The following is a 22,249-nucleotide window of genomic DNA, read 5'->3' on the forward strand; positions in this document are numbered from 1 at the left end:
TGCAAGACACTTTCTTGGACCTTTTCCCCTTAGAACACACTGATACCTCCATCGACAAGAATGTCCGCCCCAGTGATGTAACTTCCGGCCTTGCTAGCCAACAAAATCACAGCTCCAGTCAGCTCCTCCGGCTTGCCCATTCTACCGTAAGGGTTTCTCTGCTTCCAAGTCTGCCGATGCTCTTCCAGGCCCTCGCCCTCATTCAGGATGGTATCCATATATCCGGGGCTGATACTGTTGACCATAATGCCGTACCTCGCCCATTCTGCCGCAAGTGACTTTTTGATGGATAAAATGGCTGCCTTCGCAGCATTGTAGTGAACCTGCGGCTGCGGAAAGTTCACAATGTGCGCCGAAATACTCGCCATGAGAACGATGCTCCCGCCATTCCCCCGGCTGACCATCGACTTTGCCACAGCCTGAGCGACAAGAAAGGCGCCAGTAGTGTTCACCTCAAGCATGCTCCGCCACTGTTCCGGTGTGATATCCAGCGCATGTATGGCAAAGGCAATGCCCGCGAAGCAAAAGCACAGGTTAATCGGACCGATGTCACGTTCGGCCTGTGCAACAGCCTGCGACACTGCTTCAGCATCCGTCACGTCGACCTTTGCGAACGTGATTTTGGCATCGGGAAACTCGGATTTAAGGTCGTTGACAGTTGCCTGTCCTGCATCAGGGTGAAGGTCAAAGATGGCGAGACCCTGGAGGCCGTGCTCCAGCAGAGCTCTGCAGGCGACGGAGCCGATGTCGCCGGCCCCGCCGGTGATGAGGGCGTTGCCGGTGACTGCGAAGCGGGCCGTGGCCCGCTCGGCTGGTGTGAGATTGGAGGTGGGTTGCGGGGGTGCGGTCTTGGAGGTGGCGGAACCATCGCTGAGTTGCATGGAGGGGGGAGCCCGGAACTTGAGCTGGTCGCGCGGGATGGACATAGTGTCGATTTGCAGGAGGGGATGAGCGCTTAGGGCTTGTGAAGCTTTCGATAGAGATAGACACGCAGGCAACAACCTATGTTCTATCAGTCTTTGCAGTGGTTTCCGAGATGAATCTGAGGAGAATTTTGGCTTTCAAATGGCCTGTCCAGTTGGACGAGTTGTCTTTTTGAGTGAGGTTTCTTGTACAGCGACTTGTGCAAAACTCGTCGAAATGTCACTGTCTCCGCTTTTGTGATCTGCAAACTGTACAGTAACGGCGGCTTCGTGCGGAGAAAGTTCTTCTGATACGGCCAAATGGTGTTTGCCATGCGGTTACTGTACAGTACCTGCAGCAAGGTGGCGGGGATGACCCTATCCAGCAACACGCTGATGCTTATGTCACTGCAGTGTGTTGGGACCATTATACGCGAAGGAGCTTCGTCAATAATATTCGTCATGGCCCAACGTAGTGCTGATTACAGAATCCCCCCTGACCATCTCCGCGTAGAACATGACGTCATTTTGGTGGTGTTTGCTTGTCAAGACGTTTGGCAGGCCTATTGACTCGCCGCCGACTGTGTTACGATTGATAATGTTAAGAGGACCTTATCAGCCTTCCGATTGGACTTAGCCGAAATGTTACTGTACAGTAACCGCACTAGCGTGGTCCGATCGGGTCACCGTTCAGCTTCACGTGCATAGCCGAGTTGATTCTAGGCTGACTGGAGACGAGTGCGGGGGCCCAATCGCCGTTCACTAAATGTTCCATTGTCCGCAGCAGCCAGTCAAGTTTATGCATGGATAAAATGGACGTTCTAAAGTAAAGCAGGTCTAGTACGAAAACATTCTCAGATGGTTTCAAGCTCTAGCAACAGGCTTGAGGTGAACTTTGAGAGGCCCCTTGTCCCACAGAATGAAGACCTTCTGTTGTCCCACCCAATCCCGACTCTCTTCCGCAAGCTCAAGGTCAAATCTCCAAACCAGGCGAGCTAGAATGAGGCGCATCTCGACATACGCCAGACTGCTCATGTCAGCTGTTGAATTCAACTCTCAAACAATACGAATCGCGGTGATGGCAGGGGTGATCTCACTTTCGTCCCAGGCAATTACGGGCTCCGATGTGGAAGGGCTGGAATGCGTCTCGGTTATCGGAAGCAAACTCTGGGTCGCCGAGAAATCTCTCCGGGCGGAAACTAAACGGATCCTTGAAGTAGGCTTTGTTGTGATGTATCGCCCATTGATGAATGGCGACAGTCATCTGCGTCGAAGTCATGGCAGTCAGCATTGCAGCTTCAGTTTTCGGATGTAATCTTCGGACAGCTCACATTTCCAGGTATAAAGCGACCGCAGACTGTAGCGCCCTCTTTGGGAGTCACTCGCGGTAGACCCATCGACACAGGAGGGTAGATACGGAGAGCCTCGTCCAGACAAGCTAGCATGTAGCTCAACTTGTTGACGGAGATGATGGTGATGTCATCTTCCTTTTCGAAGTTCGAGCGAACCTCAGCGACCAGCTTTCTAAGGGTGTGTTGGTTTGTTAGTAGATAATAAGTCACGCCGGAGAGCAGAGTCGCTGTTGTTTCTGATCCTCCAATAACAAGTGTGTTGCTGTTTGCAGCAAGCTGGTCAAAAGAAAGACCCTAGAGTATACGAGTAAGCCAAAGGAGACAACGCGGTTGATGCACGACGGATACAACAGAAGAAGACGGGTTAAGGCTTACAAGTTCATCCTTCTTCTTCAGCAATCCTTCAATGAGATCTGGTCTGCCCCCCTTGCCGCCCAGGTCCATGCGACGCTGGACCTTCTCCTTAGCGTTGTTGAGATTCTTGCCACGACTCGCCCTTGCGGACTTGGTTGACAAGAGGTTGAGCATCAGCTTCTTCAGCCAGGGGTAGTGATTGGCAGTTTGGACGACTGTCCCAAGCCGAGCAGAGATGAAGATGGTGCGAATCCAGGGATGATAGTCTGACCTCTCCAGACAACCGAACGGCTCACCGAACGCAAGATCACCGATGATGTCGAATGTGGTGAAGTTGTACCAGGCCATCATGTCGATTGGTTCGTCTTTGACGCAGTTCTCGTGAAGACGCTGGATAAAAAGGTTCACATACTGCATGATGAGGGGCTGTTGATCCCGGAGGCTGCGCTCGCTGAAGCCATGCGACATTGACCTCCTCAGCAATGCGTGCTCTTTTCCGCCGGAGCTGACAATGGTAGAAGGGATCGTCGTGACAGGGCGGTAGAACATTTGATACTTCTCAAATTCCGGCGCACCGGACGATCGGTGGCCCATGATATCCTTCCAGGCGCTGACATTATTGAAGGCAAGTTCGTTAGGCGCCACTCGGACAATGTCGCCGTATTTCTTATGCAGCTCCAAGATGTCAAATGGGAGCGTGCCTTTGTTGAGTTTGTAGCCGAAGCCTAGTCGTGTGGCTCGGAGAAGGAAAGGCCCCGGAAAGTTTCGCAGTGGATGAAGATAGAGGTTGTAAAATACTGAGAATGCGAGATAGACCGCGATCTTGGCAAATGTCGTTAGATGTGGCCGTTTCAGATATCAAGGCGGCGGACTCACCAAGCCAAAGAAGGCCAAAAGGCCTGTCCAAATGTCGATCTGAAAGAACATTCTGCCTTCTTCTCTGCGTGGGAAAAGAGTGTGATGCGTCGTTACTCTTTTCTGACCCAAATTTGCGCCCATCCAGCGATAGGAAAGGAAATTTAAAGCATGTCTTCAACATCGCAAATGTGCCCGAAAATGCATGTTTGGAATGCTCTCCGTCTCCAAGAGACGATCAACCCTTGTAACCCGAGAAATACGAGTATTGGAAGCCGAATCTATGCGACCGCCAGTGCGCCTAATCATCACTGCCCGGATTGGTGGGCTCCGGAATGGCAACGTCCGGGGGCACCCCTGACAGCGCTGGAACGGCGATTGCAGCATTGACGAATCATTGGGAGATGCGAAAACGGGAAAAGGATGCGAGACGAAAACGAGATACCCGGCACTGAGATCAGCCCGAGAGATCAGACGCAGCCTTTTAGGGAGCCAACTTGCTTCATTCGGATGAACCAATGAGCGACGGGATTGGGCGCTGTCAAGGGGGAACGAATCCCGTTGTTCCAGCGTTAGAAATCCGGGGGTAATTTTGAGATTGTGGACCATTTCCAATTGACAGCGCCCACAGATGGTTTCGTTGGGATCAGACTGCGTCGTAATGCGCGGCCAATCTGAAGCCAAATTGTAGATCTCTACGGGGATTGGGCGGGGGAATTGGTACGGCATGCTCTCGGGACAAGGTTTCAGGACCTCAGGCGTGCGCTGTGGCGGTCAAATACAACTCCGCAGAAATCGTAGGGCGTATCATCCGGAGGCTAGATGGCCTTCGCCCTGCACAGCCAAGCCTAGAAGCGAAGCTTGGAGCCAAGCCCCTTCCCGCAATTGCAGAGAGGCTAGCTCGCAGATCTACGGGGCATCTCGTCGTCGTTGTCGTTATCGTTCCCGTGCTGATGGTTTTAGACGAGAACACGAACGATGGTGTGTCACGTTGTAAGTCATCAATGGTTGTATTGAAGCTGCGCCGTGTGATAGACTTTGACAATCTAGAAGTAAACCCAGGCTCTGTTAGAAGATACGTCCTGTGTGAGCCCCATCAAGTTTCAGCAGGTGACGATGGACGGGGCCGGCTGACGAATGCCTTTCCGTAGATGGTACGGAGTTTCACGTACGAAAAGAGTGTGAAATCCGAGATGAGATCCATAGATCGTTAGCTAGGTTGCAATCCCCAGAAGCGAGACATGTAGGATAACGCGACAAGATAGAAGAAAGGGACCATGGAATAAAGAATGACCTGTGGTTAAACCAAGTGGTCGCGTTAAGTCCAAGAAGGTACCATTTGACATCGACAAAACCAAATGGCGGGAAGCTCAGATACCGAAAAAGGGACTTCTTGTCTCTCACCGACAGTCCCCGCTACTCGTCTCTCTGCTCAGCAAACCGAATGCAATGGACAAGATGCAAACCGGATACTCGCTGATGAAGATGCTCTTGAAGACCAGAGAATTGTCGACTGGAATGGGCCCGACGACCCTGATAATCCCATGAATTGGCCAGAGTCGCGTAAATGGGTAAACCTAACGGTGATGTCAATTTTGTCAATCATATCGTGAGTAACGTCTATCACCTGAGTATTGACAAGCGCTAACGAATTACAGACCTCTGGTAAGTCATAAGACTCCGCCGTGTTGTTCACTGCTTATTGGAGACAGGGTTCATCAATGTTTGCGCCTGGTGTCCCGAAGTTGATGATGGAATTCGGCAGTAGCTCTCCTATGGCATCGACATTCGTGGTCTCGATCTACTTCCTCGGATTTGCCTTTGGTCCGCTTGTCATCGCTCCCCTCAGCGAGATGCACGGGCGGATGTATGTTTACCATGCGGGAAACATTGCATTCACCGCATTCAGCATTGGTGCGGCGTTGAGTGTGAACTTGGACATGCTGATGGCCTTCCGACTTCTGATGGGTGTTTCTGGATCAGTCCCTACGACCGTCGGAGTAGGAAGCGTCGTCGACGTGATGAAACCCGAGAAGCGAGGCAGGGCAATCTCCTTGTGGGCAATAGGGCCTATGTTAGGCCCTGCCCTTGGACCGATCGCAGGAGGATACCTTATCGAGGCAGCCGGTTGGCGGTGGGTCTACTGGCTATTGGCCATCTTGGTGAGTGCTACTTCTACATTGATATGACCATCGTTGACGAAGACAGGGAGGGGCTTTTGGCGTCCTCGCACTCTTGGTGATGAGGGAGACATACGCACCTGTTCTGCTAGAACGGAAAGCAAAGGCAATGCGAAAAGTAACAGGCAACTACACTCTCCGGAGCAAACTCGACACAGAAGGGCCTTCGCGAATCAAGATGGCCCTCATTCGACCACTCAAATTCCTGTTCCGGACACCTCTGATCTCGACAATTGCGGTCTACGTTGGCATTGTTTACGGAATATTCTATCTCCTTGTAACCACGTTTTCGTTCGTCTACTCTTCACAGTACGGCTTTGACGAGGGAGACACCGGACTGTCTTTTCTTCCTGCGGATCTGGGCATGATGATCGGTGTGTTGAGCTTGGGACACATACAAGATTATCTGGTGCTGCGAGCGAAGAGGACTTCTGATGACGATGGAAAATACAAGTTGGAGGTCAAGCTGACACCTTGGATCACTCTTCCAGCAGGGTTGTTGATGCCCGCCGGGCTGCTACTCTACGGATGGGCAAGCCAATACAGAGTTCATTGGATTGCCCCCATGATTGGCGCGATGATGTTTGCGCTTGGGTTGACAGGAGCAACGGTAAAATCTACCCCCTAACTGAGAAACCCTACTTTAAAGCTAACGGCTATTCAGATGTCTCTTCAAAGCTATCAAATGGACTCGTACCCAAGATACGCGGCATCGGGTTCTGCTGCAGTCATATTGTTGCGATCTCTGATAGGAGCATTGATGCCCCTCGGGGGGCTGAAGATGTACGATGTACTTGGCTTGGGATGGGGAAACAGCCTTTTGGCATTGGTTTGCTTACTTCTTGTTCCCGTACCGGTTGGGCTTTATCTTTTTGGCGAAAGAATTCGGAAAAGATACGATCCAGTTCTTTAAGGGGCGGGGGGTATTGTTGGACTGGATTACGCAGTCTGTCTCTTATCCGTCGTGGTCTCATAAATATCATAACACTTGTTTCCTCCGATCGCAATTATAAGCTCGTCATAGCCGACAAGGCAGCGCACCGAAATCCTCCAGCATGTGCGACAACGCTTCTTTACTATTCTCCCCGTACCTCTTCATGGCGTATGTGTGCTCCCGCGCGTAATCTTTCTTATACCTGCAGGCACTCATCACGCTGTAGCTCAGCTGGCCCATCTTGCCGTACGTCCACATCTGCATGAGCTGCTCGGCGGCCGGGTGGCTGCGCCGCACCTCGACGACCTCGTAAGCCCGCCCCAGCGTCTGCATGGCCAGATCGTACCTCTTCGCCGTGCTGTGGAGCCCGACCAGCGCCAAGAGGCATTTACACTCATCCTTGAGGCGTCCCACGTCCGCATACTCCGCGGCGGCCCGCGTGTACATCGATACTATGCGCTGGAAGTCGTTACCTCCTGCCTCCCCGAGCAACTCAAGCAGCTGACCCTGCAGCCCGTGGATCCAGTTCATCGTGACGTTAAGCGCGCCCAGCCTCGTCTCCCAGTAGCGCGAGGTGTACTGGACTATGGAGCTCAGGATACCGACACGATCTGCTGTACCGGCCGCTCTGATGCGCCGCCATATCAGCGTGAGGGGGTGTCGCTCCCCGAGCACCGCGGCGTACATACCGCAGGCATATGGGACGAGGACGTCGGATACGTGCGGAGGCTGCTGGAGCACGTTGTAGCGCAAGAAATACGACAGCTCCGGGTTCGACGTCTGGACAATCCACTTGATAAAGCTATACTCGTTCTTGAGGATCGCGGTCGCGGCCTCAGTCTCACCGCGATCCAGGAGGTTGTAGACGCCGCTCATAATGCGGCACCACCTGTCGAGGCGCTTGCGGCTGGCGCGCCGGCCGCGGGTGCAAAGGGCCCCGTCAACGACAGCCCACAGGCCGTCCTTGAAGACGCCGTCGAAGAAGCCTTCCAGAATGCGCAGGATCTCGTCTGCGAAGCGGAGGCCAGGCTCCGGGTCAAGCGGCTCCGGGACGGGCGAGGGCGTCCTGCAGACGACGTCGAGACGAGCGACGGCCTCTAGGTCCTCCCGCAGGTCCGGTCTCTGACTGAGATATTGGACGACACTATCCCATTGGACGACAGACTTATCGCAACTAGCGGCGGCTGACAGGCGCAGTGTGTCTTGCAGTTCGGGCCTGCGCTTGAGGTAGTGGACCACGCGGCCCCAGTCGACGTCCTGGTTGCGATGGCGAAGCGCGTGTCTTTGCCGACGGCGTTGCGGTCCCGCTTGAGCTTGAGCATGGCGAGTATCTCAGCGTCCTTGAACTTTTTGTCGAGGTCCCAGCGCCTGATCCGTGTCTTGTACATTCTCTCCCTGTGTGTTTGGTTGAAACTATTAGTCCGCAACGTTCTCGACTCCTGTTTAAGTCAGGTCGATATCCCTGGATCTCGTGTCTCCAGGGCTCGACTGCAGGCTCTTGGACGTACATTGCGTGGAAGAAGTACTCAGTCTCCATGATCTGCCTTACTTCCTTTAACGCCCTGTTCTCGTCTTTGTACAGCCGGGTGATGACCTCTTGATGACAGGTCCAGAGCTCCTCCGTCGCGTAGATCTTGCCCTTGGCCACCACGGGCGGGGCCTGTCCGACGTCGTGATGAGCGATATCCATGGCGATACGACGCGTTTATCCAAAGTCGATAACGTTGTTCGGATTTTCTTCTACCGCAGACACCCAGACCCAACTGCTGCGGTGGAGACTGTAAATTGTGGGTGAAGTTCTTTATCAGGCTGAGGTTCGTTCAGGGATCGCCGGCAGCCAACACTGGTGATACCCTTTTCTGTTAATCCCTCCCTGATCTTCGCCCGCGACTGTTATTGGTTCAGAGCAAAAGGATCTTGCATGCAAGCGAGTTTCTGCGCAGTGTCTACAGGCTGCAATGATTCCCGATTGGGGTGATTCGAGAGTTTCGACCAAATAAACCCTCTCAATCTACCATACTTAACGTAGGCCAGCTGTCGATGTTACGAGGAAGATGTCGTGCAAAGCATTTATCCAGGAACGAGACGAAACGAAGGCTAAATGTAATGATATATATCTCCAGTTGATCTATCCAAAAGCGAACTTCAATCGACAAAGAAGCAAACAAACTCAAAGACTTGCGCTCCGATTTCGAAGCAAGATGTTACTACGATGTAGATAGTCGTGTTCCGAAAGCTTCCTTGGGCGATATCTCAATGTAAGTGCAAAAAGGAAGGCGGCAAATACAGAAAAGGCGCCCAAAGCTGTGTAAGCTCTTCCCACAAATTCGTTGCGTCTTCCGACCGCTGAGTTTGTGGAGATGATGATAGATTTTGTTCCGTGATTTTTGTGGATCGGGAAGTCTGGTTGAGCAAATGTCAGTGGTTGCTTGGATCACAGAAACGGTCCCAGTGCCTTACGTGAAATTACTTCGATGCGGTACATTCCTCTTTCCATGGCGTCATCGTCATTGCGCATGGCAAGCTTCGCAAACCTGTTCCCGGCCGATGTTCGCATCCAAACCATGAAAGATTCATCCTCCGCCGGGTTAAACATGTTGCGAGCATGGTATCCGTTCGGCAATCGCTCGACCCATCTAGGGGGAGGATCAATTACGGTATCGTTTCCGCCGGCTTCTGCAGGTATCTGGTAGCTACTCGATCGATAGATTGCCCTGTCGATATCTTTGGCGATGCCAGTTCGGGACATATTGTATGTATGCGTCTGGTTTGAGCCGCTCGAAGAGGGCAGACGGATAGGATCGTGGAAGGTGTCGTTGAAGTACGAATTGGCAATCATTCCACAAGGGTAGATGATCTCCTCCGACCCGTCCTCTGTCTGGCGCGTCTTCAGAGGCCCACAGTCAGACGATTTGATCGCGTTGATGCCGACACTGTCGCCCATCAACTGTTTCTTGTCACGGGAGTTGATATACTCGCGGTGATTCTGATGGAAATTTGTAAGACGGTAGTAATACAGCACAGGTGGTTGCAACTCTTCAGGGAGGAAGAACTCCATGGTGCAAAGTGTATAGTTCTTGGTGACGCCATCGAAAGTCAAAGATTTGTTCGACCGCTTCCACTGGTCCAACAGCTGTCCCGCGGAAGATGCTTTGAACTTTTTTTCCACGTTATCTGGTGGCATCACCTCGAGCTCGTCGTATGATTCGATTTCGTGGCATTTCGTGTAATCCAGTCGGATTTCTCTGACCTTTGACAAAGATAAGAATCATGCGAATCCCAAGTTCTGGCAGATCTAGGCGCATACCTGATCGTTTACGACAAGCCAGAAAATTCCGATGGTAAGAAAAGATAATCCCAATGAAGAGAAAGATTCTGATTGATGTTTTCGGCGTGAGAATGGGCCTGGTATGTCAGCAGGAGAGCGGGATGCGTGGACTAGACTTGACATACTCCCATGCCTTCATACGCTGCTGTTTTAAAGGTATGTCCTTTGGCTTGTTTGTCTTCTCATCCACAACTTCCTTGCCAGGTCGAAGGCGCGCCATTGCGTTTGTGCAGAGGTGTTTCGATGAAGAGAGGCTGTTGTTCTGAACGGAGGATAAAGCGGGTAAAGTTTGCTGAGGCTTTTAGAAATGCAATTGGCAAAGGTCTATGAGAGCAGCCACCTTCAGACAGATGGAAGCGGTCGAGACGCCGGCGATAGGGTACATCTATGCATGTTCATGACAAATGTCCCACTCGTCGTCGACGTGAAGATGTTTGAGATTATCCCGTGGCTGGCTATGCTCGTGTCTCATCAATTACGGACCTCCACTGCTCAAAGCAAAGTCTCGAAAAGCAATATGATAAGAACCAAATTCAGTTTCGATCGCCCGCTAGGCGCCGCCTACGTAGAGAGGGTGAAACCTTAACCATAGGCAGCGGCGAAGCAAGGGAGAATACAAGCTGAAAACGAGTCAGACCAAGAGGTAAATTGAGGCAGGGGTGGATCTTCAAATGTGCTGTTGTTGCGGTAACGAATGCCGATGCCGTCCAAATCTCGTGTAAATCAAGCTGATAGCGACAGAAACCGCCCGAATTGTGGCAGTGTTTGACGTTACGGAGGGTTACGCGCGTTTTTGCTGCGCGAAGCTGGGCATTACAATGTCCGCTAGGGATCGGCAGGGCTGAGTTCGTCTAACGCCAACCAATAGTGGTTACAGTGCCAAGAATCTCGTTATCGTTTTCTCTTTCGAAGTGCCTTTGGCCAGGGGCTGGTTCGTGCGGAGGATACAGGGATTCGTAGTGCAACTGTATCGGAACTATTCTTCGACACGCCGCAGTATCCCTGGCTTGCGGGCCGGATAGCTGAGCAATGTGTTTTACGAAGACGAAGGTAAAATTATTTTTTGTAATTGAACATAATGAGATCGACTTTGAATCAAATTGGAAATAGCCTCCCAGGTCCTGTCATCTAGATGCTTATGCTGGCCGTCATCATTAGAACATAATCTCGAGAAAATTCAGTCCACCCAACGGGCGCATCATCAGGAATCTCTACTCTACATCTACGGAATCTTTCCAATTCGACAGTCTTCAACCGGCAGTCTCATTCTCCCAGTCCAAAACTTGCGACTCTGCTAGCCTTGAGCTTACAAGCCCTCCATAGAGAAGACCGCAACAATGCTGCAGAACAAGAAGGGCTGGTCCATTAGTTCGCTTTTCCAAAGGCGTCCATTACCTCCATCTGCAAATGGTCGTCATATCCCCATTCGGCTAAGTCACCAACAGCTCCTGAAAGATGAGCGTCGCCGAAAACCATACATATCCAACGCTATCAAGACGTCAAAGTACAATGTCTTCGACTTCCTGCCACGGCAATTGTTATACCAATTCTCACGCTTGGCCAACGCCTATATGTTGGTGATCTCAATACTACAGGTGATCCCTGGTTTCAGCACCACCGGCAGATTCACTACCCTTATTCCCTTGCTCATTTTCCTCTCCCTCATCATTGCCAAAGAAGGCTACTACGACTGGAAGAGACATCGACAGGACGTGGCCGAGAACAACCGTGACGCTGTGGTTCTTCGAGATGCTGCGTCAGGTGCGAAGGGGTCGCTACCAATGGGCGCGCAGTACTACGGCGGCTCCAACGCGACTGGGTTGCAATGGATGCGGTCGGCATGGAGAGATATCAAAGTCGGGGACGTCATTATGCTCTCCAGAGATGACGACGTCCCAGCTGACATCGTGCTCCTTCATGCGGATGGCGAAAACGGATTTGCCTACGTGGATACGATGGCCCTCGACGGCGAAACGAGCCTGAAGGCAAAACAGCGACCATCAACGCTACCGGACTGCAGCACCATCGAAGGCATCGCAACATGTCCAGCGCACCTGACTACCGAGGATCCCAATGCGGATTTGTACCGATTCGATAGCAAGCTGACTGTCGATGATCTCACTCGTCCCTTGACGATCAACGAAGTCATTTACCGCGGCAGCACGATTCGGAATACCTCCTGCGTTGTTGGGATCGTTATAAATACCGGCGAGGAGTGCAAGATCAGGATGAATGCCAACAAGTCAACGAAGCCGAAGCGGCCAGCATTAGAGAGCATGACCAACAAGATCGTGGTGTTCCTCATGATGTACGTGCTACTCAGTTCGGCTATTGCGACCGTGGCGTATGTTATCTGGAAGGACAAGCAAGAGCGGTTTGCATGGTACCTCGAGAACACGTCAATCCAGTTCCTCGACATCTTTGCTGGCTTCATTATCATGTTCAATAACGTGATCCCATTTCTCTCTACGTGGGTCTCGAGGCTATCAAGCTAGGCCAGATGAGTCTCATCGAGAATGATCTCGACATGTACCATAAGGAGACGGATACTACCGCTGGTGTCAACAACACCAATAACCTGGACGACCTTGGCCAGATCAGCTACGTTTTCGGCGACAAGACAGGCACTCTGACCGACAACATCATGAAGCTACGGCGCATCAATATCGCCGGCACCAGCTGGCTTCATCGGATGGACGTTGCAACAGACTCGGACGAGTTGGGAGACCAAGGGGCCGATCTCACCACCGACGACATGCTGGAGTACATTCGAGCACGACCGAACTCTCCATTTGCCACCAAGGCTATGCGCTATATTCTTGCGATGGCACTGTGTCATACCTGTTTGCCTGAAAGGAACGAGGATGGAGAGATGGACTTTCAGGCATCTTCTCCGGACGAACTTGCTCTGGTCAGGGGTGCGCGAGATCTGGGATTCGTCGTCACGCAACGCTCATCGCAGTCGGTCACTGTACAGATGCCCCACGTCGATGGTAGCTCTTCTCAAACCACCTACGAGATCTTGGACGTTATCGAGTTCAGCAGCAAGCGGAAGAGAATGTCCATCGTCGTTCGCTGCCCTGACGGCAGTTTATGGCTGATCTGCAAAGGCGCCGACAGCATCATCTTGCCTCGTCTTCGATCTGCTCCGTCGGACATGACAGGAGCCCCTAGCAGCAACGAGGATGGTTTCAAGGGGGCGCGAACCATCTCTGCTCGTTGGAGCACACATAAAACACCCAAATTCTAAGAGACTATCGCCGAGTTGGGGGATATGGACGATCGCTCGGAGTACAGTCAACCATCAGCAAACAACGAAGACTCGTGGATTCGTCTTCAGCCTCAGTCGCTCCGCGTCAATGCGACGAGGTCCACAGCTGGACAGCAATCTCGGTTTCAATTTTTGGAGAATCCTCAACTACTGGACGACTCACACAACATTCGCCAATGCTTCGCGCGAATCGACGAGTATGCCACGGAAGGTCTGCAGACGTTGATTTACGCCGGCAGGTTCTTGGAGCCAGCAGAGTACCACAACTGGAAGCAGCGCTACCTTGAGGCAGAGACTAGTCTCGAGAATAGGCAGCAGCGTATCGAGGATGTGAGTGATCTGCTCGAGCAATCTTTGGACCTGGTGGGTGCATCAGCAGTTGAGGACAAGTTGCAGAAGGGCGTTCCCGAGACCATCAAGAAATTGCGCCAGGCGAGGATTAAGATTTGGATGCTCACCGGCGACAAGCGTGAAACCGCAATCAAAATCGCACACTCCACGCGTATCTGTGGTCCAGATACATCCCTTTTCGTCATCGACGTGAAGGAAGGTGATCTGGAACTGCAGCTGACAGGCATCACAGATGCAGTTCAGTATCGCCTGGGACCGTCGTATTCTGATCCTTCACGTGCGCACGCAGCGGTGGTCATTGATGGAGAGACTCTGACTTGCATTGAAGAGCCTTCTGCAATCCGTCTTCGCAATCTTTTCATCTCTCTCATGATCATGGTTGACTCGGTCATCTGTTGTCGCGCCTCTCCTGCTCAGAAAGCCCTACTTGTCAATACGATTCGCAAAGGCCCACCGAGCGAGGCATCTGGAATCTTTTCTTGGCTCAAACGGGGACCCAAGAAGCCCTTGACACTTGCGATCGGCGACGGAGCCAACGACCTGGCCATGATCTCCGCAGCCAACGTCGGAGTTGGCATTTCCGGTCGCGAGGGACAGCAAGCGGCCCGGGTTGCCGATTTTAGCATCTCTCAGTTCCGATATCTTTCGAAGTTGATGTTGGTTCACGGTCGATGGAACTATTACCGCACCACCCGCTTCATCCTTGCGACGTTTTGGAAAGAGACATTCATCTACTTCCCCCAGGCCTTGTTTCAGGAGCAGACCGGGGCAACGGGGACTAGTCTCTACGAACCAGGAAGTCTCACATTCGTCAGCTTCTTCACGGCAGTGTCCTCGGAACTTGGGAGCAGGATCTCAAGTCGCGGACTTCGGCGACGATTCCGGAATTGTTCAGATATGGCCAGAATGGTGAGGGATTGAACATGGCTGTGTATCTCGGATGGGTTGGCAACGCCCTCATCGCTGGCCTCATTGTCTACGCCGGTTGTTGGGCTGGATATACCGATTCAGAGATGATTGATGACGACGGCCTCTACGCGCAAGGTCTTTTAACTTTCATTGCCTGTGTCATTTGGATCAACATCAAGCTTTTGTAAGTCAAGTTGAAGCAAACAAGGTGAATGTTTTGAATAACGCCTTCAAGGATCGTCGAGCTACATCACAAGACGCAGATTGCCTTCTGGGCCATTTTCGGCAGCGTTGCTGGAGTGTGGGTCTATGCTCTAATCACTGCAGTCGCCTCCGGCCCCAGCTCAGGTCCGTACTCCATTCGAGGCGGCTTGCTTCTTCTTTTCGGTCGTGATCCAGCCTGGTGGTTCACCTTGCTGCTGGTGCTGGGGGGGTTGAGCATAATGGAAATGGCCACTCAAGCTCTAAAACAGAGTCATGTCTTGCGGGCCTGGCTGTCTCGGTGCTGGTCTTCAGAACACAACACGGAAAAGAAAGGGGAAACAACACGGAAAAGAAAGGGGGAAGGGTTCGCGAGGGTTTCAAAGACTGGGAGCCACGTTTGTGGCAGGAAATGGAGAAGGAGCCGGGTGTGATGAGTGTCCTCGCCCAGTTGCGCCGGCAGGAGCTCGTTGAGTAGCAGCCTTGTTTGTAAACACTGGGCTTAGCCTGCACTATCAGATATTGAATGAATGTGCCTGTTATGATAATCGTTACTCTCGAAACGTTGAAACTTGGAAGTTGAAGGTTTCAATGACGACCTCAGCACGTATGATCACCGTCGTTGCGGCTTTCTGGAAACTCAGGAGTCGGTTTTAAAAACGACGTTCCCCGCCAAGTCGGCTTCCCCTTAGTCTGGCATGCATCTGAGATCTACCCGGCCGATTTGAGACACTTCTCAGTACACCCACCAGCCTTACCCAACGGCACCTTTGAGTGAGTGGGCCTCCACATGCTCAAGGGAGGCGTTGGGGCTTGCGGGTGGGTTCGATCTTCCGGAACCAACGGGTGGCAAGGGGCAGCTAAGGCAGGCCGGAATGCGGAGTGACGGCTACACGATGATCAAGTTCTGGGACCATACTGGCGTCGAGTGGCTTTGGAGTCCAAATATGCCCCCTGTAGCCGAGCCGTTGCGATTCTAGCTTGGAACTCATTGCCCGCGAATTTCAAGGGACCTGGGTAGGAGCAATTTTGGACGTGAATAATGAAATTTGGGACTACCTCCTTTGAAACGGACGATAGTTTCATGCGTTTGGGTACTAAGTATTAACAATATTCGAATTCGATGATCGTAAGACTTCAACGGTGCCCAACCCCATGGTGCTACGAATACTCCAGCGACCTCTTCATTGGGACGGGTGATTGATCCGCACCGCTGACACATTCCTTATTCTCTATTCATCATAGGACATCCCGACGCATTGCCCGACGCTCCAACATGAAGGTCGCTGAGCTCTTTGGCGGTCATCTTCACCTCTGCGGCCATAGCCTCGTCGAACCTGGTCTCAGGATCGACAGTCTTGCCGATGGGATCTTTCCTTACCACCCCGTTGGGAGCAATTTGCTGAAACATCTGCAAAGAATCGAACTGGGTATCTACCGCCTGAAGCCGAAGCTTCTCGTCCACCCGCGCAATCGTGACACCTTGGATGTCGATGGGTCCTCCGTGCGCCTTTGCGGTCACCTTTTCTCCTTTGCTAAACGAAATCGTCAGAAAATGAACCCAAACGAGAAATGGTGGATGCATACTTATTAAAACCCACGTAGTCGTTCTTCATGACGCCCCAATGGCGCCACTTGAAGGCGACAACAGGCGGCCCGCTGTACACCTCGAGAACCTCCCAAGCGAAAGTAGGCATCATTCTCTTGAAGGTCTTGTGGCTGGATGCGAAGTCTGAGTAGTCGGGGCTGTAGTACTCATTGGGCGAGATGACGGCGTTGTAGGTGCCGACCTTAAGCATGTGCTCGCCTGACTGGGCTGCTCCGCCGTTGACTGAGAATGTGTACCTCTCGTGGTCGACAGTCCTCCAGTCCTGGAGTCTTGTCTTGAAAGACGCCTCAACTTCCCAGTTCTTGACCAGGTTCTCGACCAGCTCCGGCAAGCTGCCAGCAGCGTGGTTCATCTTCTTGCCTAGCCACATGATTAGCTTCCACCGTTCGCGTTTGAAAGCGCAGAGACACAATCTTACCTTCTCTCCAGACTCTCCGTGTCTTTGTGTAATCTGGCGCTCTGCCATATCGCCACTGGACGCCCTCGTCGCCAAACACAGCGTTGGGGGAGGTGACATAGTCCGGCAGGGCAGGCGATGCCGCGGCCTCAGCCTTACGGTCTTTGGGAGCTTCCACGATAACCATGGCGGCGAACTGGTTCGAACGAAGGAAAGAATCCGGACGAGGGGCGGAATGAGGCGTTGTCGCCTAGTTATGGTCTCTGGCTTCCGGGGATTGGGGTGGAAACTTGCTGTGCCACGAGGGGGTGAAATTGTCTTAGATGCGCGTGGGAGAAGAGAGACAACGGTGATACAAGTATTCCCGCAGTTGTCAAATCTCCAGCGGTGGCGCTGCTTCCTCACGGCCGTTCCGCCTCCGTCTGAAACGTAAAACGCGGCGGGAGACTGCGTCCCAAGAATCCTACAGCAACGTTCGGTCCTGCAGGAAAGCAAAATCTCCTGCACGAAATGGCGAGCCGAAGTCCGAGCTCCGGGAACACAATTACCTTTTCTTCTTTCTCCAGGCACCAGAACGCACGTGTGTATTGTATGTGTGTCTGTGGTCGGCAGAACAGGCCTGGACCAGCTGAAGTACCAAAGCGACAAAGGTTATGTGACACGAGGTGGCCACCCGGGAGCAACAAGTTCAGATTCTGCACTTTAATTTGCTGGAAGGGGTCCCGACAAGCGAATCCTGGCTCATCTGACTAGGTCAGCAAATTGATTGATTCAGATATCCCGATGACATGGTAGGGGCAGAATGGAAACGTGCATGTTACCAGATCCGGCGTGATGTTCGATCCTTGCGCAACGTGAGTTGAGCGAAAGAGAATTCTGTCAATCAGAGGGGAGGAGAGATTTCAAGAGAAGACAGTTGCCCGGTCAGACTGGAGGAGTGAAACTGAGGAGCAAAGTCTATTATCTCATAAACACAATTTTCCCTCGTGGCGGCAGCATGGCGTTCTTTATGTGGAGCGGTGTAGCCCGGCTTTTCCGGTTCAGAAGCCTCACTATCACATCTCATTATCCAAAGTCTCATCAAAAAGTCATCGTCGGCACTAGGGAGGAGGGAGAAGGCTTAGCTCGTGTTGAGAGGAACGCAGGGAGGAAGGGAGGCTGCAATCCGGTAGTCCCATTGGCTCCATCGAGGGTCAGTAATCAAGCGCATCGCCGACTCTAATAGACCCCTGGAAATGTCTCTCCTCTAACGCGTGGGTTCAATGTCTTTGATTGATCAAATCCATGTCTGTTTTGGCCCAAATGTCTCAGTTCGGCGTGCCACGCGTATAGAAAGCAAGCAACTTTCCGATGTCTTGGCGGCCAATCGTAAGCTATCGGCAGAGACATTTTGACAATCTGTGGGGTGTCTGGTTCAAGAAGAAACGAGGCCGACATGCCCGTGCTACCTTACCTCGTGGTCTGGCACGCTGAGAGGTGAATCATGTCCTTTTGCCACGCGACAACAAGTGAGTCTTGTCCTACTTCGATGTCATCATTATCGGAACGGAGGAAAGAATCCTTGATGCCGAAGTTCCCCAGCCCCTTGCCTCCTGGCATCTGGGTAATTATGTGCCGGGAGCATGTGAACCGACAGCTTTTTCAAAGGACGCCCTGTTCTCTGAATCCTTGGTGTGCATGGTCCAACAAAAAGCTAGGGTTTTCAAATTTTCAATGTGCAGTAGACCGATTCTTAAATGTACATAAGGTATTTGTATTCGGCGAGCCTCGCCGACTCGGCAATGCACCCAAGGAAAGCCGTTGAGGGAAGCAAGGAGATATATGTTTGAAAGTTTTGTGAGAAGAGCTCGGTCCGGAGCTACCGACAACAACAACATTGTTTTCCGGTGCATTTGTCACCGATGGTTTCCGGTTCTCAAGCGTGCGGGATGCGCCGAGACACACACTATTATCGGCCGAGGTCTCAATGTGGAACCGCGTCCGGGCCTCGTGGACAGAGCGGGGAAGGGCACGATTCTTCGTGGAGGAATGTTCAGGCGGAATGGCAGGGCGAACCTTCGGTGAATGCTTCATTTGGCAGCTACATCTTTGTGATTACCACCGTGTCATTGAAACCCGGCTCAACCGAGAGGTCTAGAGTGACGATCCCAGAACTACCTGGACACACTAATTCACCGCACAACCCATCATCTCGCTGTCTAAGACAGAGGAAGCCTCATTTGGGAATCAGCTTGCACGCATATGCTGGTGCTTAGTATTACCGTTACTGTCCTCGTGGGATCAGTCGCACCGGATGCCATGGGACGAACAACTCACAGGTGATTCCCGTTGAGGTACATGTTCGTGCATGATCGCACTATCACCGCGCGGGCTGTAATACGATGCGATGGAGCCAACTGCCTTCCTGGGGTTTTACGCCCGAAGGTTGCGGGGCCAGACAACCGCTTCGGGGCGGGAACATCCCGACCCAGAGCCGATCTGTGGAGGGTCTGCAGGTACTGTAGCATTTGCATCGAAAGACATCGGATCCCGCCGGCTATTATCCCAGCCAGGCTCTGTTTGTTTGGTGGGCCAACGCCAACAACATAGTCATTGTTGGCTGTTTTCTACTACCCCTCTTCTCGGACCACTCTCACATCGGGGCTTCCATGTAACCATGCTTAAATGAACTGCCAAAAAGCTTCAAAGTCTCCACGTAGAGGACCAAGGAAGGCCATGCTTTGTCACATTCTAATCAGCCGCCGAGAGTCTAGAAACTTGTAAACAACAGGTAAATCGCAATTGACGGATGCGATCTGCTTCCGAATGGAAGTTGTGACAATGACATATGGAGTGACCTAGACATAAATACCAGCCAGAAGGCCGCAATCATCTTGTACACTCCATCCTCATCATCACAAGCTCAGACACCAAACTGCGTCACCTTTGGCACAACCCCATTGTCAAACACCTCCCAACCGCCATCATGCAGTTCACCATTCTTTCTCTTGCCACACTGGCCTCTTGTGCCGCTGCGCAATTCTGCGGTGTCGTCACCTCTCCCGCTCAGAGCTACATCCCCTGCGAATCAGAGCAATTCCCCGCCATGGACGCGGCCTGTACCGCCATTGGAGGTACTGTGTCCGGTCACAACCGAGAAGTCGGCAACCAACTCTCCAACTGCATCACTTACTGCAACAATGTCCCCGCCGGTGGACACGACACCAACGGCCTCGCCGGCCGCTGGAACTACCACCTCTACGTTGTCGATTCGTGCACCAACTGCGGTTACTGCGGCGGTCCGTAGACATCGCCTAATCTTGACGCGATCGGCTCGTGTTGGTCAACATGTGGGCGAAGGCCAATTGGTAGATGGCAGAACACTAGAACACTAGAATACGGCGACTCTGTCACGTTGTTCCCAAGATCGAGTTACTGGACACCAAAATATTCATATACATACTACGCCATGCAGACATAGTTGGAGATGTAAAAGAGATTGACATTTCATTACATATAAACGGTTTCAATTTGTTGAGAGCACTTGCAATCTACTTACGTCATATGGAAGCCCCCCCCCTGCTTTGATCGAGAGTCTTTGCGTACAATATTCGGCAGGATAATATGAGATACTTTCTTCCCTTCCACATGTGATAACCAAACAGTCTCTAAGATTCCCGTCCATTAATACCGGCACAACGTTGTACTCAATGTGTCGCACGAGGGGTAGTGCTCCAAAGTGCATGACACCAAGGTCAGAAAACGCCCTCAATCTCAAGAGATGAGCTTTCTGGGCTCTACCCGAACGCAGAAGCCTCGGGGCTTCACGAACCACGCGTTGGCAGTGGTCCAAGATCCTCCGGGTGCTTCCGCGTCTCCGTCCAGCTTGAAGTCGAAATCGCGGATGATTCTTGGAATCAGTTTAGTCATCTCTAAGATGGAAACATTCTTTCCCAGACACGTCCTCGACCCCAAGCCAAACTATTCCAAAAGTTAGCCAAAACCCTCATTGAGCTTGTACAACTACACTCACCGGCATCCAGTTTCGGTTCATCAGGGAAAGCTTATCTTCGTCGTCGATGAGCCAACGCTCTGGGCGGAACTCATCGGCATCCTGACCGAAGATACTCTTGTTATGGTGTTGAACCCAGCTGTTGATGCCAACGACAGACTGAAAAGGAAAAGAAGACATTAGTAAATTGACGGATTACCCCAACCATCATCAATACGTACACCCTCGGGAAAGAAACGGTCGGCGATGGTAGCGCCTCCCTCAGGAACGACTCGCTCCAGTGGTAGGCCGACTGCAGGGTGCATGCGCAACGCCTCCTTGATGACAGCCTGCAAGTAAGGCATGTCCTGACCCTGCTTGAATGTGGGATTATCCGAAAGCTCGCCCCGGCTGCTGAAGCCGTCGATCTCGGCACGCAATTTTGTGACGCAATCTGGGTTCCTGAGAATATGATACAGGATTCCAGAAAGACTAATGCCGGTTGTGTCTGAGCCCGCAAACATATTGGTTGCGCAGCCAATGAGAATGTGGTAATTGGTGAAGGCATCGGGGTCCTCGGAGTGTTTGACAAGATACTTCCTCAGGAAAGTCTCACCGACACCAGCGCCTTCAACATGGGTTTTTGACTCAGCCACTGACTTGGGTGCAGCTCGCTCTTCCGTGATCCTGCTCTGAGTGAAGTTCATCACATACATGATGCGGTCGGTTCGGAAAAGTGGACCCATGGCTGAAAGAAGCGGGGCAATATATCGATGGAATGAGGGGAAAATTCCGGCGAGGCTTGAGTAGACCAAGCTGGCGTCAAGGTTTTCAATAACCTTGCCAATATCATCACCGCGGTCTAGGAAACCTAGTCGCTTGCCATACGTGATGTACGCAACGGCATCAAAGGCAAAGCACTGGAACCAGTGGCCAATATCAACGGGTGCACCGGCCTTTGAGAATTCCAGCATGCGTTGGGAGAAGATCTCGCCGCACTCATCAAGATACGGCTCGTAGTTGACGAGCGATGTCATCGAGAAGGCATGCGCGAAGAAGCGCCTGTTGTGAGCATGTCGTTTGATGGACTGCTCGGAGAAAATGTTCCACCAAGTGTCGTTTGGCTGAAATGATGAGTACCAGAACGACTTGGGGAACTGGGTTCCGTGACCGTAGATAGTCTTCGATGCCTCAGCGTCATTGATGCTGTATCGGTTGGGGCCGTATCTGACGATGGGGCCTAGTTGGGTGCATCTCAATTAGAAATTGCCACGCAAAAAAGGCCCGGCACATCTGCACATATACATACCATACTTCTCATGGAGAGAAATGTTGACTTTTTCGAAATTGCCTTGCTTGATGCGAATGAAATACCAAAAGTCCGTAAAGCGCGTCAACATAGGCCCAGGTATGGACCGCAAAGGAGAGCGCACCCAATTGAACAATGCTGCAGCAACGTAGAAAAACAGGGCAAACGCCGTCACGGCCAATAAAAGTTGGTTATTCATTTTGTGAGGTCAACGATGCTGAAAAGATTGGATGAACTGCTTGCTTGTCAGGGCTGGTAACATGAACTGGATCGATGCAGCTCTGAACATTCTTCGCGAGGAGCTTTATAGTCGACGGAATGTCTCAT

General features: G+C 52.1%; 8 protein-coding genes across 8 annotated transcripts; 2 read left to right on the top strand and 6 right to left on the bottom strand.

Moving 5' to 3' along the window:
• Positions 1 to 29: 29 nt before the first annotated feature.
• Positions 30 to 881, bottom strand: CGCA056_v008113 (D-arabinitol 2-dehydrogenase; the record flags this gene model as incomplete). The annotated part of the gene is made up of 1 exon (XM_037323361.1): positions 30 to 881. One exon carries the CDS (start codon positions 879 to 881, stop codon positions 30 to 32), a length of 852 nt encoding a protein of 283 aa, XP_037178008.1.
• Positions 882 to 1,766: 885 nt separating this feature from the next.
• On the bottom strand, positions 1,767 to 3,535 carry PbP450-1-2 (Cytochrome P450 monooxygenase 1; the record flags this gene model as incomplete). Its single annotated transcript, XM_037323362.1, has 5 exons — positions 1,767 to 1,929; positions 2,000 to 2,166; positions 2,234 to 2,548; positions 2,630 to 3,430; positions 3,485 to 3,535. The coding sequence occupies 5 exons, from the start codon at positions 3,533 to 3,535 to the stop codon at positions 1,767 to 1,769; spliced, it is 1,497 nt and encodes a 498-aa protein (XP_037178003.1).
• A 1,514-nt stretch (positions 3,536 to 5,049) lies between these two features.
• Positions 5,050 to 6,271, top strand: radE-3 (Efflux pump radE; the record flags this gene model as incomplete). The annotated part of the gene is made up of 4 exons (XM_037323363.1): positions 5,050 to 5,072; positions 5,122 to 5,128; positions 5,176 to 5,625; positions 5,672 to 6,271. The coding sequence occupies 4 exons, from the start codon at positions 5,050 to 5,052 to the stop codon at positions 6,269 to 6,271; spliced, it is 1,080 nt and encodes a 359-aa protein (XP_037178002.1).
• A 390-nt stretch (positions 6,272 to 6,661) lies between these two features.
• Positions 6,662 to 8,267, bottom strand: CGCA056_v008116 (uncharacterized protein; the record flags this gene model as incomplete). Its single annotated transcript, XM_037323364.1, has 3 exons — positions 6,662 to 7,834; positions 7,870 to 7,972; positions 8,086 to 8,267. 3 exons carry the CDS (start codon positions 8,265 to 8,267, stop codon positions 6,662 to 6,664), a joined length of 1,458 nt encoding a protein of 485 aa, XP_037178005.1.
• Positions 8,268 to 9,011: 744 nt separating this feature from the next.
• On the bottom strand, positions 9,012 to 10,125 carry ivn1 (Invasion protein 1; the record flags this gene model as incomplete). The annotated part of the gene is made up of 3 exons (XM_037323365.1): positions 9,012 to 9,827; positions 9,885 to 9,982; positions 10,047 to 10,125. The coding sequence occupies 3 exons, from the start codon at positions 10,123 to 10,125 to the stop codon at positions 9,012 to 9,014; spliced, it is 993 nt and encodes a 330-aa protein (XP_037178004.1).
• A 5,737-nt stretch (positions 10,126 to 15,862) lies between these two features.
• PRPX (Pathogen-related protein) lies at positions 15,863 to 16,830 on the bottom strand (the record flags this gene model as incomplete). Its single annotated transcript, XM_037323366.1, has 3 exons — positions 15,863 to 16,172; positions 16,225 to 16,606; positions 16,665 to 16,830. The coding sequence occupies 3 exons, from the start codon at positions 16,828 to 16,830 to the stop codon at positions 15,863 to 15,865; spliced, it is 858 nt and encodes a 285-aa protein (XP_037178011.1).
• A 2,778-nt stretch (positions 16,831 to 19,608) lies between these two features.
• Positions 19,609 to 19,929, top strand: CGCA056_v008119 (uncharacterized protein; the record flags this gene model as incomplete). The annotated part of the gene is made up of 1 exon (XM_037323367.1): positions 19,609 to 19,929. One exon carries the CDS (start codon positions 19,609 to 19,611, stop codon positions 19,927 to 19,929), a length of 321 nt encoding a protein of 106 aa, XP_037178010.1.
• A 467-nt stretch (positions 19,930 to 20,396) lies between these two features.
• PDAT9-2 (Pisatin demethylase) lies at positions 20,397 to 22,121 on the bottom strand (the record flags this gene model as incomplete). Its single annotated transcript, XM_037323368.1, has 4 exons — positions 20,397 to 20,603; positions 20,656 to 20,793; positions 20,856 to 21,853; positions 21,923 to 22,121. The coding sequence occupies 4 exons, from the start codon at positions 22,119 to 22,121 to the stop codon at positions 20,397 to 20,399; spliced, it is 1,542 nt and encodes a 513-aa protein (XP_037178678.1).
• Between the last annotated feature and the right edge of the window lie 128 nt (positions 22,122 to 22,249).

This window comes from Colletotrichum aenigma (assembly GCF_013390185.1).
Source record: "Colletotrichum aenigma strain Cg56 chromosome Unknown KSG_Cg56_contig05, whole genome shotgun sequence".
Lineage (NCBI taxonomy): Eukaryota > Fungi > Ascomycota > Sordariomycetes > Glomerellales > Glomerellaceae > Colletotrichum > Colletotrichum aenigma.